Source organism: Embiotoca jacksoni, unplaced genomic scaffold (assembly GCF_022577435.1).
Source record: "Embiotoca jacksoni isolate LCO1_2020_lvr unplaced genomic scaffold, fEmbJac1.0.p SCAF_9, whole genome shotgun sequence".
NCBI classification, from domain to species: Eukaryota; Metazoa; Chordata; class Actinopteri; family Embiotocidae; genus Embiotoca; species Embiotoca jacksoni.
The window spans coordinates 18,661,836-18,674,973 of NW_027185447.1; the positions used below are offsets into that span (position 1 = coordinate 18,661,836).

Genomic DNA, 13,138 nt, shown 5'->3' on the forward strand with positions numbered 1-13,138 from the left:
AGTCAAGGTTGGTGCAGAAATTTGGTACCGAATGACATGGCATTAGGTAGGACCAAAGCCATTCAGCTGGTGGCACAAAAAGTATCAAAGTTCGGTATTCAGCCCAAGACATGCTGATATTTTGCAGCTATAATGTTGACCGTGATCAACATCTTAGTTCAGCATGTTAACATTTCCTAAATATCAATAAAAAGAGAGAGGGGGAGGCCATCAGAGATGCCACTAGATTTGCAAGTCAAACCAAAGTATTGGACACATTTAACATTTTGGCTTGTTATCAGGCTACAGTTCATCCTGAGGGAACCATGAATGTCTGTATGAATTGTCAATCAATCAGCAGACATTGATATATTTTCATCACATCAACCTCATGGTGGTAAGGAGAAGTCCGGGGGGGTCATTAAAGACAGTGGGGGACATCCACTGGGGACCATGACTGCCTGTACATAATTTCATGCCATTCCACTTGATAGTCGTTGAGATACTCAGTCTGGACCAACGCCATTCCCAGACCCATCCCGCCAGCATGGCTAATAACGACATATTTATAGCTCCACATAAATTATATCGAGTAAACAACATAACTATAAAGAGCTGGGAGACAATATACAGATTCAAGGATATCCAACCCTATAAAAAAAAGAATGCTCTATTGAGATTTCTGACCTTTAGGTCAGCAAAAAGCTGACCAATACAGATCCCATTTCACTGACTTCCTCTCCAACAGCGACCCGCTCAGAATCTCTACAATTTGCATCCTCGGCCCTCCAGTGTAATTTCAAACCACAGCAATCTGTCGATGGCAAAACATACATCCTCTTCACTCGGAGACTATTCTTAGAGGTCATTATTTTATCTCCTCACCATATGTGTTTATTCAGAAAGCATAAAGCATATGCTAGAGGCTATTATGATTTGGGGTATAGTACAAGCAGCTGTGCAACACTGAGTTTTCTCTTTAAAAATCACATTCGGTCCTGAACCACATAAACACTCATGCTCGTATCATCCAGACAGTATTCGTTGTTCTTAGTTAATTAACCGCATTAATTAATTTTTTTCACTAAAAGAGAGTAAAACTCTACTTTAATCTCACCAAACATTTCAGTTTCTGCGCTGTAATAATACCTTATGGTGCAGCAGAGCTAAAACTAAAATCTCAGGTCTTACACAATTAAACTCATAACAGTGATTAGTCTAAAAGTCATGAGCGCAATATCTTTATTACAGGACAGATTAACGAAGCAGTTATTTCAGGTTGGGTCTCGAGGGTGTTCATTTATTAAAGTTACAGGGATGAGCTTTGCTGTGGAGCTCAATAATTCAAAGTCAACTTGAAAGCAACGAAGCAAGGACAAGAGGGAACAGCACTTGATATTTGTCCGGAGAATGTCTTGAAAGGCTTTTAGGAAAAAAAAAGAAAGGGTGTAAGCAAAACACATCAATTAAGACAATTGAATAATTGAATTGTGTGTGGAAAGAAGCTCTGGTAAAGGCTAAGAAAACAACAACAGCTTGTCTCAACAGATTTATCCAGCAGGGTGAAGTTCACGCTCTTCCATTTAAAACCTGTTTCAATGACCTCACAGCTGTTACCAATAAATCTAACCTTCATTTTTGGCAGCTCAACACCTCTTCTAATGCTTTCCACCGTATCAATGATAGGAGTGTGACTGGATGTTGAAAGCAGTGACTGTCAGCTCTTGTGATTCTCCACATGTTCCTGATGTCTATCTAGATGCCGGCCCTCATCCACATCAAAGCCGTCTCTCATGCTGCAGATCACTCTTTGACATAATCGGCTTTGACCACAGCAGAGTTTGTTAAACTTTTCCCCCCAAAAAATAAAATAAAACTTTTAACACAATCCAACTCTGATTCCCTCAGTCTGGATGTTTAATTCTAAATGTTCACATCACTGAATTGTTTTTCTGCACTAGAGCAGAATTATGCTCATAAAAGCTCCTGTTGTTTTGACTCGATGGAGCCATGCTTGCTCTGTTTTCCACGTTTTTGCTTCCGCTCTAAATGAAGTCTACGATAATGAAATCAGCCTGTTCAATTAGCTCAGCTAGAATGCTCCCTGAATTTATGTAAGCATATTTAGTATTGTATGCATGCTCCCTGAAAGTTCAAGGCAGCGAATGGTTGTCTTTTGCTAAATGTGAATTTTGGTGGATATTGATGGACTGACTGTGTGTTTTGTCAGCTTGAATGTGACCAGCATGCCTAAAAGCTCCATTTGTTGGTCTCTCTGCGAATGCTGGCAGTGAATAAACAAACAAAAAGACTCGAAGGTTCTTTATAAGTCTGCATAAGCCAGTGTAAAGTCAGCATGACTGATGGTTACATAATACGTTTATTACTGACCAAGTGCTACACATCAAAGGTCAACTGTAAAATCATGAGTACACAGTGGCCACTTTGAACAATTCTCCAAAAATGTAGTTAGTTTATTTCTGATTAGATGATGCAACTGATAAAGTAAATAGAATTTTTATTTTTTCTAAATTCAAGTTTTGCAGATCTAAGGATTTGCTGCTATTCTGTCTTTATATCATTCTAAATTTAATTAAGAATGCAAGTAATGATTATTTTCACTGTCACTTAATTTGAAGATTGGGTTTGCAGGTGTTTTATGAAAAATGTGGGAAAGGTGAGGAAAACAAACCCTTTGAGTGAAAACCATCGAACACTAAGCTCGACTCTTCGAATTAACCTGTAGTGGAGCACACTGCTCCTAATCTTACAGCATCCTTCCATGGGTAATGTTGGAGGTCGGCCAAGTGAAGCATCTTAAATAACCAGCGACCTTAAATTCACATGAACTCATAGACTGGTGGAGTGGCAAACAGACGGAAAAAAAAACGTACAGGAGATTTCTCCCAGTTCTCACTTCTTATCTCGTATCCACTCCCTGACCTCTCCTGCCGAACATTTACACCAAACTGTGCGAGTAACATGGGGTGTACTAAACCTCACTGATGCTCACTCACTTCCAAATCTAGGGCACGGGAGTGCTCAACACAAAACAGACATCAGTGGCAGATTTAAAAATAAAAGATTAAATGCTTGCGGGTTGAAAAACACATAATATCTTCCTCTGTCATACATGGAGGCATTGCACATGCACGGAAGCATTTTCCTCTCTTACACACTCAATAGAAACTTAAGCTGATATGGAATGAAAAGTTCTTTCTCTGCACGCCATCAATAAATCCAAAATCTACTCCACTGCGTGATTTTATGGAACTATTATTAGAGTTGCTCTTTTGTTCACAACAAAAAAGGACTTAGCGCAAGATTAAAACATTGTTGAGCATTTGAATGACACCCACGCATAAACACACAGAAACACACACACACACACACACCTGACAGGATAACACCGGCTCGGTGATGCCCCCCTCGAGGGGCAACTGTATATTTAGAGTCACGGGATCAAGGTCAAGGCAGGGGGTACATTAGTGGGGCACGATGTGTTTGTGTACACTCCACTCTTCTGAGGAACACCACTGTGACAACAGGTCCGCTTCTACTCGATATGCCAGGACGCATTACACCCCTCGCAGAGATCACAGATGAGCTCTCATCAGGAAGAGGGAGCAGTTTAATTAAACAGAGCAGATCAGCTCCTCAACGATGATGATGGATAACAGAGACAGAAAGAAAAAAAGCAAAGAGAGCGGATGATACAGAAAATAAATCCGGTTCCAGCCTGGAGAGGAAACACAGAGAAGGGTGTGGTAACCTTAAGAAAGAAGAGCTGAAATCATAATAACAAAATGAATAATTTATAGGGAAATGGAGGGAAGATTCAGTTCTCCATAATGAGCATTTTTGTGAGGTCGCAGTTTGGTAACCTAAGCAGGCCTTCAAATGTGTGTGTGTGTGTGTGTGTGTGCCTTCAAGTGTGTGTGTAAGAGAGATACTGCTGATTCAGTAGGGATGGGTGAAGGTGACCCTCGCCTGCTCCTGCTGCCTGTCTCACCACCTGATATTGATCCCAGTTGTCCAACTCAGATCCGACTCAAGGATACATGGATTCATTGCCTTCTTGACATTTCAAATATGGCACTGTGTAAATTGTAACTCCGCACACTATCATTGATTAGTTATTGATTTGCTCCCTCCATCAGAGTCCAACCACTCACTGGCAGCTCATAGCCGATCCAAACTGAATTTCAATGTGTATAGGTATGAACGCAGGCAGCAGCTCCAGCATGTTGTTGTTGTGGTTGTTAAAATTTCATATCAGACCACACATGAAGTGTTGAGAACTAAGAATAGAGCAGGCTACAACTGCAGAATTCAAATGCAGTGGCTGGGAGCAAAGGTTTGGACCACAGATGGGAGAATGTGCCTGCGTAGCCCTGCCCTGTCAAGGGTAAACTGCCATGCACACCACACACATTACACAGCCCACATACACACGCACACTTTGTTTTCACCACACCTTAAAACAGCAGCATGAATATGCATGATGCCGAAGGACAGAGGAAGTACATAATTAGACAATCAACAACTCCCAGAAGACATGCATTACTACGAGCAGAAATGCACCTCACTTCATCCTCCCCTCTTGTAAGCAGTGAGAGGAGACTTGTGTTTGTACGTCGACATGCATTTCCACTTACTGCTGGTTCAAACTTGGACTCAGAGTCAAAAGGAGGACAAATGCAGAATAAAAAACCAAAGGCTACTTATAGTGCAAAACAGGTGCTGGGCTTGTAGATGAGATGGAGGGAAAACAAACAGAGGTTGGACCAGAGCGGCATGAGAGCATGTGTGGACACTCTCACAGCACATGTCTCTTCTTCTCCTCCAACAAATTAATGATTCATATTAACAGCATAACCTTGACTGCACTCCAAACCCAGAGCAACGCAAACTGTTAAGTCAGGGTCACACATCCATCACTTCAAAACAAGCTCCCCGGTATCGAACCGGGACACACCCTAAACAAACAGCAACAGCACACACAGAGCTGCACGGCACCGGTGCACGCTCCTCCACACATGCACGCACACACACACACACCTGGCTGTGAACTACAGAGTGCACGTTGAAAGTCAGTCTATTTCTTAGGGCAAAATGGGTGCAGGTGCGCTGAAGATGAGTTTCTGTTTACATTTCATTAAGGCAATTTCTGGAGCAGGAGATTGAAAAGTGAAAAAAAAAACAAAAAAAAACAACATTACAGATTCATCAAAAAAAAAAAAAAGGTCTGAATGAACTTTCCACACCTAATCATGAGTCCATATGCGCGCACGCCCACACACAAGCACACACATGATGACCAGCTGTTAAACAAGGTAAACTTCATCTGTTAATGGACTCTTATCCTGAAGATCTGCCAGCATAATTGCAAACCCACATCCTTACACACAGGCTGACTACAGTTTACATGCACACACACACACACACACACAAACACACTCACACACTCCCTCAGTCACTCACCCGCCTCTCTCCCTCTCTTCCACACAGACACTTGGATTACACACACAACAGATTCTCACATTTCTCATATTTAGGGGAAAATACTGACCTGCCCTGCCGCTGACACACACACATTCTCTTCAAGCAGTTCAGCCTTTCAAAAAGGATCCGTTTGAATGCGTCTATATACATTGACCCGACTGAGGTTATGAGCCAGTACTTTAAATAATTAGGAGTTGCTTGATTAAAAAGCAGCAGCAGCAGGCTGGTTGGTGATAAAATAAAAAAAAAAGCGGTGTAGGAATGCAGTGAGATGCTACCACCGTATCCCAGAGAAAGTCAGAAGCGATGCGCACGGCTGACGGGATATTTGGACACTAGTGATGCTCTGAGAGCTGTGGTGATCTTGTAGAGAGAGAGAGAGGGAGATGAGAGAGAGGAGAAAAAAAAAAACACATGCACACACACACACACTATCGGGCAAATCTGACAGCGGACGCTCATAATTTTTTAGCAGCTGCTGCACTGCTATAGGCAACACAGTGTGGAGGAGGGATGAATGTCGTGCGTCAAAACGTGCCGTTTTAACTTGTGCAAAGTGTCAAGTCTCTTCCTATTGATTTGCTGGATTTACGAATTTCTTACCTTCATGTTCATTTGCTCCGCGTCAAGTCCTTCAATCCCCTCTTCGTTCGTCCGATCGTCCAGGTTAATTATTTACGGATACATAAGTGTCTTGGTCGAGGCAATTACAATGATCAACAAAAAGACAAAACCTCTGTGGTATCGATTTGACCGGGTAGACGTGTCATTGAACTGCAGGCGCGGTGCTCTCAGGGCGCAAAGCGTCACTTGAGGAAGATTAGATTAGATTAGATTAGATAGGCTAGGCTTTACTGTCGAGTTGAAAAGTGAGGTTAGGTTGATGCTCCTGCTCCCAAAAATGCACTTTTGAATAACAGAAACAAGGAAAAATGGCAAATGAGAAGGTTATCTTGGGAAGTTAAGGAGCACAGAGGGGTGGGAATAAAAGAGTTAAAAGTACCGCCCCTAATACTCAGTCTACCTGCATCAGCAGCATCGCTTTTCGCTTACGAGTTACAACCAGGATTTAAAGGCGTGAGAACCAAATTTAAACGGAAGTTTTCCTGAGTTTGGTTTGCAGTGGAAAATTTTGTTACGCTGCGACAAAAACTATTTGTTAATGAGAAATAATAGGGTTATAAAAATGCTGATACAACTTAAATGATTCCCACATCGAATCTATTTTGCAAGTAGACTATGTTTGAGGACGTAAAGCGCAGCAGCCTGAATACACTAACAATTGCTGCCTTTAAAAAGCAGAATCACAGTTTTGTTTTAAAGGAGTTGGCCTGTTAAATTATGCAACAAAATAAATAAATAAAAAAAAAATGCATTTACAAAAAGGTTAAATTAAAAGTGAAATAAATTCTAGGTCAAATGTAACGTTTAGGCTACTCAAAATATAAATATTACATATTATAATGTCAATGTTGACAATTTAATGAACAACAAGTTAGGCCTAATTTGATTCAGTTTTAGTGTTGGCTATTATTTGTAAATAGATATAGACCCATAAAGACCCATTTGTTTCCTGACAATTTTTTTTATTTACTCTCGATTTCAATCCCGTGAGGATTTGCAATCAAAATCGACACCGTACCTTTAATTCTGATGCATGATGGGAAAACTAGTATTTCACAACAACCGAAACAGTTCACGTACGCGCAAAGAAAAACTACAACTCCCAGAATTCCTTTGTCCTTTCCCCCCCTCCCCCTCCCCCTCCCCTCCTCCTCCCCCTCCCGTCAATCTCCCACAAATAATAATGGCGTCGTTCGGAGAAGATACAACTGCCTCTAAATCTGAGGACCAAGGGGAGAAAAAAACAGCTGCTGTGTCGTTTGGTTTCACTAAAACTGTGAGCAAATTCAAACCTTCGACCGTCGACGCTCCAGCGAAGAAAGAGGAAAGAGATTATTTGACTGGGATTGATGGAAAGGAATTACAAAGGTACGCTTCGCATGCTAATGCTAACATACGATGTACCGGGTTTGCGTAACGGTTACGTTTCTATTCTGACTTTTATCCGAGTTATTTAATTTATATGTGTTTTTAACAAATGCGTAAAACGCGTGTATACTTTTTTTTTATTTTTTTTTTTTAGCCGCAGTAACTAACGTCAGTCTGTTTGCTCTTTTAACTTCTTCGCCGTCCCGTAGTTCAAAACCATCATCAGAAAAGCCCAAGGAGCTCATCATCCCTCTGATCCAGAAGAACCGCTGGCACCGACCGGACCGCGCCGGACACAGCGCGGGAAATGAAGGCAAATCACCCGAAAAGAGCCAGGACAACGACTCCGTGGAGTCTCAGGCTGTCAAGGAACTCATTGAAGGTGCGCTGGCTGGTGGTTTGGTGAGAAGGATTGATGGCACCATTAGGGTGGGTTGGGTTGGGTTAGGTTGGGTTAAGTTGGGTTGGGTTAGGTTGGGTTAAGTTGGGTTGGGTTAGGTTAGGGTTGGGTTGGGTTAGGTTGGGTTGGGTTGGGTTAGGTTGGGTTGGGTTAGGTTAGGGTTGGGTTGGGTTAGGTTAGGTTGGGTTGGGTTAGGTTGGGTTGGGTTAGGTTAGGTAGTTACTTTATTAATCCCCGAGGGGAAATTTTTTCACTACAGCAGCATACAGGAAGCAATAAGATAATAATAGAATAATAGAAAAGCAATAAAATAGTAAAATAGCAGTAAAAAATATAAAATGCACAGTATATACAGTACAGTATATATCTATATATATTATATTCAAACAAACCAAGAAACACAGTCAACAGTGTTATTGTTGTGTGATGGATTTTGCCAGAGGTGAGTTATTGTAGTCTTATTGCGGTCGGCAGGAATGATCTCCTGTATCTGTCCTTGTGACAGCGGAGCTGGAGGAATCTTTTGGAGAAAGTGCTCCGCTGTCCCTGCAGCAGGTGGTGGAGAGGGTGGTCAGGATTATCCAATATGGATAATAGTATAGTATAATATAATAGTATAATAGTTTAATCTTAACCGCCGTTAAAGCTTCTCTCGCTTCCTACTTGCAGATTCTCGGAGGCAGCTCGAGCTGTGGAACAATGGACCTCAGACAGACGGCAACCCCAACCTGAGCATCCCCCTGCTGATGCAGAACAAAGTGCCGGACGGTTTTGAGGACGGAGACCATGTGAAGGTGGACCTGCGGCCTGAATCTGTAAGTACAGGGGGGACCGACACCCCGGGACTTTGTCAACTCTGCAGCTGTTGTAGTTCTCAACAAAGGGACTTGGTGTTTCCTTAACATCAAAATCAGGATATATTTCTCACTGCAAGCTATGCTGGAGTGATTCAGACATGTTTAGGTTATACCGAGGGCGCAGCCACCTCGTAGCAAGTACACGCAAACAATGAGAGAAATTTAAAAAACGTTGAAAGAAGACTGGATGACTCGCTGTCTCGAGTGAGCATCGACACTGAGAGGATGCCGCAGAAATCACAAGTGTAAAGGTCAAATGCATAATATACCCAGCAACGTATTTACATCAGTGCTAAGAAAAGAAAAGAGGTACAATTTGTACTCTACTGCCCTTATTGGTGGAAAAAAACAACAACTCACCTCTGTAACTAGATAATGTCAAATGAGAGCATGTTATTTTCCCCGTCTAACATCATTCATGCAAATAACCTAGAAATCACAAGGCTGTCTTGACAGTAACACCTTTACTGCCTTGCTTAAGGGGAGTAAAGGTGTTCTTGTTTTACCTTTTATCTCACTGAAAGTCCAATTCCAGTAAACGGTGGGGTTCGGGTTTTACGTTTGGTTTTTTTTCCAGTCTGATTTTGTACATGGCACTTTTTCTTATTTTATACTGGAAGATGAAAAATGTCAAATTTTCTTTGGAAAATGGTTGTTTAAGGAGCGCATGGTTCTCGGGACTTCAGTTAATTATAATTTCTATACATCATTATTATTATTAGATGCGTCAATTACAATGTAATCTACCAGAGTGGCACTTCAGTGAGCATAAGAAAAACACAACAAAAAAAACCTGACTATACAAAATGTCTGGCTGCTTTGAGTCACATTGAAATTTGAGTGTGTGTGTGTGAAAGTGCTGACTGTCAACGGAGTCGAGTAACACCGCTGTGTTAACACACGCGTGTGGATGACTTTGTCCGTAGTGCAGTCGGGCTTTCGGTGGGAGACATCCTCCCCAGAGACATCGGGGCAGCCAATGGGATCTTTTTCTGTTTCTTTTCATAAGAGGCCTCACATGTCTCCTCACTGTCATCCCATATCTGTTCTTAGCCACTGTGGTTGTGACTGGCACAATATGAGAGTCGGGAAGAGGGCGAGGGGGGAACTTGCTCACGGTGGCCCAGAGCTCATTTTAATGCAGCGTCTCCTCTGTGAGAAAAAGGCTCCGGGTCGCCCTGAGAGGAAAGCCTTCGGTCCATGAAGAGATGAGCGGGGGGGGGGCCACTGCTCTGATGAGCTCTGCTGCCTGCCTGGTGACTTTAGTCAGCCGGGACTGAGTCTGACAGCCCGGAGCCAAAAGGCTGAGTAAGGGCGACATTACAAACTGTTTTTCTCTGTTGCCACTAACCATGTTTTTTGTGTGTGTGTGTGTGCGTTTCAGAACTCAAACATTACATAAGCACCTCAGACATTTTAATGCAGACCGTGGTGTCGGGGGTTTCTTTCGGTTACTTGTGGATTTTAATGCCTCCGTCGTGATTTCTAAACAAATAATTTCACGGTATGCGTTTGTCAGTCGACAGAAGCAGATTACGATAGCGTTCCTGTTGAGGCTTATGGACTTGCTATGCTTAAAGGGATGGGTTGGAACAAAGTGGAAGGAATTGGACGCACCTTTAAACAGTGAGTAACAAATGGACGTCTCTGCTTTAATATTTCCTTTCCAAATCAACCTCTATGTCTAACTTGATCACTGGTGTTCAAATTTGAGCTAAAACTAAATCTTTTAACCAAATAATTGCTTAATTGCCTTGCCGATTTTACTTCTTAACCTGCAACCACAGTCTGCAGTTGCATAACAGAGAACGTTCTTGTTCTACTTGTCCATCGCTCTGTTAATTGATTTAATACTGTTGTTCCCTGACTGCTACAGAGACGTGAAGCCAATCGAACACCAGCTCCGTCCAAAAGGTTTGGGTCTCGGAGCCGATCGTACAGCAATAAAGGACCTGGAGCCCCGCAAACATCAGCGTCCCCCGAAACCAGGCGACGAGCGAGTGAAGGAGGAGGAGCTGGTGATGGGTCCTGGTGGTTGTGTGCTGGTGGAGTCAGGGGCGCATAGAGATCTCTATGGCAAGGTAGAAATGATCTGTTTATGTCTATCTATATACAGTAATTCTGTCCCGAAACAAAGTAGAACCAGAGCATCATTCGTTTTATTTCTATATATTTTTTTTCCCCCTCTGAATAACTGTTATTTTTTTTCACTTCCGTGTGGCAGATAGAAGGTGTTGACCCGGACAACGCTCGCGCGATGGTGAAGCTGGCAATCGGCGGAAAGACTGTGACGATCAGCCAGTACGCCATCAAACTGGTTGGAAGAAAGGAATACGACAAAAACAGCAAAGACCTCAGTGAGTAACTGTCAAGACATGAAAAAGAAAAGTTCAGCATTTGTAGACGACGATCTGGACGCAGAGGAACTGTTTTGTGTTCCTGGTCTCTATTTTAAATGTTGCAAAGCTGCACGAAGCGCAACGCAAGCGTCTTTTGACATTTTCAAAGTGACGCCGTTGTCATTTTCCTGTTCCTGTTCATTAATTGTTCAATTCTTCATTTCTAAATATTGCTTGTCAAAACACACAACTGGAACAACACACAACGTGGGCGTTGAGAAACAGTGATGGACAATTTTCTGACATTTTATAGATCAAATGAGTCACTCAAAGAATAACCAGCAAATTAATCGGTTATGAAAAAAAAATCTTGTTAGTTGCAGCTGCTTTACGAGACAAAACAGGTTTATCCTTTTTTTTTTAAGTGACATTTCAGCCCACATGTAAAAGACAAAACAGAGATGTAGTCTGATCTTTTATTTACAGTAATCGTAACTGCATTCTTCCCAGATTAAGACTACCACACAGTTTCACACTCACTGCAGTGTGTCTCCATGTTTGAGTGTTTTGTTTGCCACATTTTACTTAACGTCACGCTAATATCGCTGTTTGTCCACCAATCAGGTCGCCTCAGCAAAGCCCACAAAGACAAAGAAAAGGAGAAAGAGAAGGAAAAAGAGCGACAGAGGCGGGAGGAGAGAGAGAGGAGCGACGATGACAAGGTGAAGCACCGGTCGTCGGAAAGAGACGCAGGAAAAGACGAGAGGAAGAGGAAACACCGGGAATCGAGTCAAGAGAGGTACGTTTTCACTGCACATCGGTGTGATGGAAAAGTATTTTACATTTTCTTTTATTCAATTTCAATTAAACATGCCGTGTGTTTGTTTTCCTCCGGTTTCTTCTGCAGAGATAAGCCTCCAGTGAAAGAAGCCAGGCGACCCCCGGCTCCTCCCTCCTGGCTCCAGAGAGACCTGAAAGTCCGCTTTATAGACAAAGCTTTCAAAGGGGGCAGGTACTACAATTCAAAGGTACCCAAAGTGTTTCCATTTTTTTTTAAGCTGGATTTAACATGAATTCCTCCATCGCGGGGAAGTGTTTTCAGGTCACAGAAGAGCCATGGGATTATGCACAACATGTTTGGCTGTGGTGTTTTGATGAATGTGAGATTTCTGTCACAGCTTTTAAATTCAGTCTCGTTTTTTTTTTTTTTTTTGGTCCAGATGCGGGTGGAGGACGTCCTGTCGGCGTCGACCTGTGTGTGTCGAACCGAGGAGGGACGGCTGTTAGACGGTGAGTCATCGGTGCCACTTCAGTCTCTCTTGGTGTTTGTTTTTCTTCTCCTCTCTGGTGTTTTTTGCATCCCCGACGAGAGTTGTAAAGGAAATGTGCAAAATATGTGTCGTAACCATCCCTGTTAGTTTAATGGGACGCGTGTAGGGTTTTCCTTCTCGTTATCAGGCTCTGATGCAGCACCGAATTACTGTGGGGATATAGTCAAAAATATATACATATTTTTTTAATTAAAAAAACTGTTTTATCATTTTTAAAGAAATAATGAGCCCCTTGTGAGCTATTAGCAAACATAAAATGTCTTCTGTTATCTACTGGTGACCAGGTAATAGCAGCTGCTTCTATCTGTTGCAGATGTGAAGCAGGACATGCTGGAAACCATCGTCCCAAAAAGTGAATCTGACTCTATAATGGTTGTTCTGGGTGAGCACAGGGGACAGGTGAGCTCTTCCTCCTTCCAGCAGTATGAGTGTAAATATTTGAGTTACTAATCACCCGTGTTTGTCCCGTCAGGTCGGCCGTATTCTTCAGCGGGACAAGAACAAGTGCCGAGCGATGGTGCAGCTCGAAAGATTTGAGGAGAAAGTGTTCACACTGGACTACGACTGCATTTGTCACTATGTCGGAGCAGCTGACCTCTGATCTGTATTGTAATGTTCACCGTCCCTTTGTCATCTCATCTTTGTTGTTTTTTTGTAATGTTAAAAAAAAATAATGGCTTTTAAAGCAAATTTCTAATAAAACCTCGTCAAGAATTTTATTTGTGCAGATGTCAT

At 42.3% G+C, this 13,138-nt stretch overlaps 2 protein-coding genes across 3 annotated transcripts in view; one reads left to right on the forward strand and one right to left on the reverse strand.

Moving 5' to 3' along the window:
- LOC138192986 (membrane-associated guanylate kinase, WW and PDZ domain-containing protein 3) overlaps positions 1-6,231 on the reverse strand; it is a 36,807-nt gene extending 30,576 nt beyond the window's left edge. The window contains exon 1 of one of the 2 annotated variants that reach the window (XM_069140742.1): positions 6,088-6,231. Coding sequence is in view for 1 of the 2 variants with exons in the window: in XM_069140741.1 (XP_068996842.1) it covers positions 5,552-5,634 (83 nt within the window). In the remaining variant the exon portion in view is untranslated. Of the gene's footprint in view, positions 1-5,551; positions 5,701-6,087 lie in introns of those variants that run through there. The other variant, XM_069140741.1, reaches the window with a different exon arrangement.
- A 1,060-nt stretch (positions 6,232-7,291) lies between these two features.
- Positions 7,292-13,105, forward strand: gpkow (G patch domain and KOW motifs). Its single transcript, XM_069141640.1, has 11 exons — positions 7,292-7,476; positions 7,686-7,858; positions 8,546-8,691; positions 10,253-10,359; positions 10,610-10,814; positions 10,958-11,090; positions 11,697-11,871; positions 11,980-12,100; positions 12,293-12,362; positions 12,717-12,802; positions 12,876-13,105. Exons 1-11 carry the CDS (start codon positions 7,292-7,294, stop codon positions 13,002-13,004), a joined length of 1,530 nt encoding a protein of 509 aa, XP_068997741.1. The 3' UTR covers positions 13,005-13,105.
- Positions 13,106-13,138: the final 33 nt, after the last annotated feature.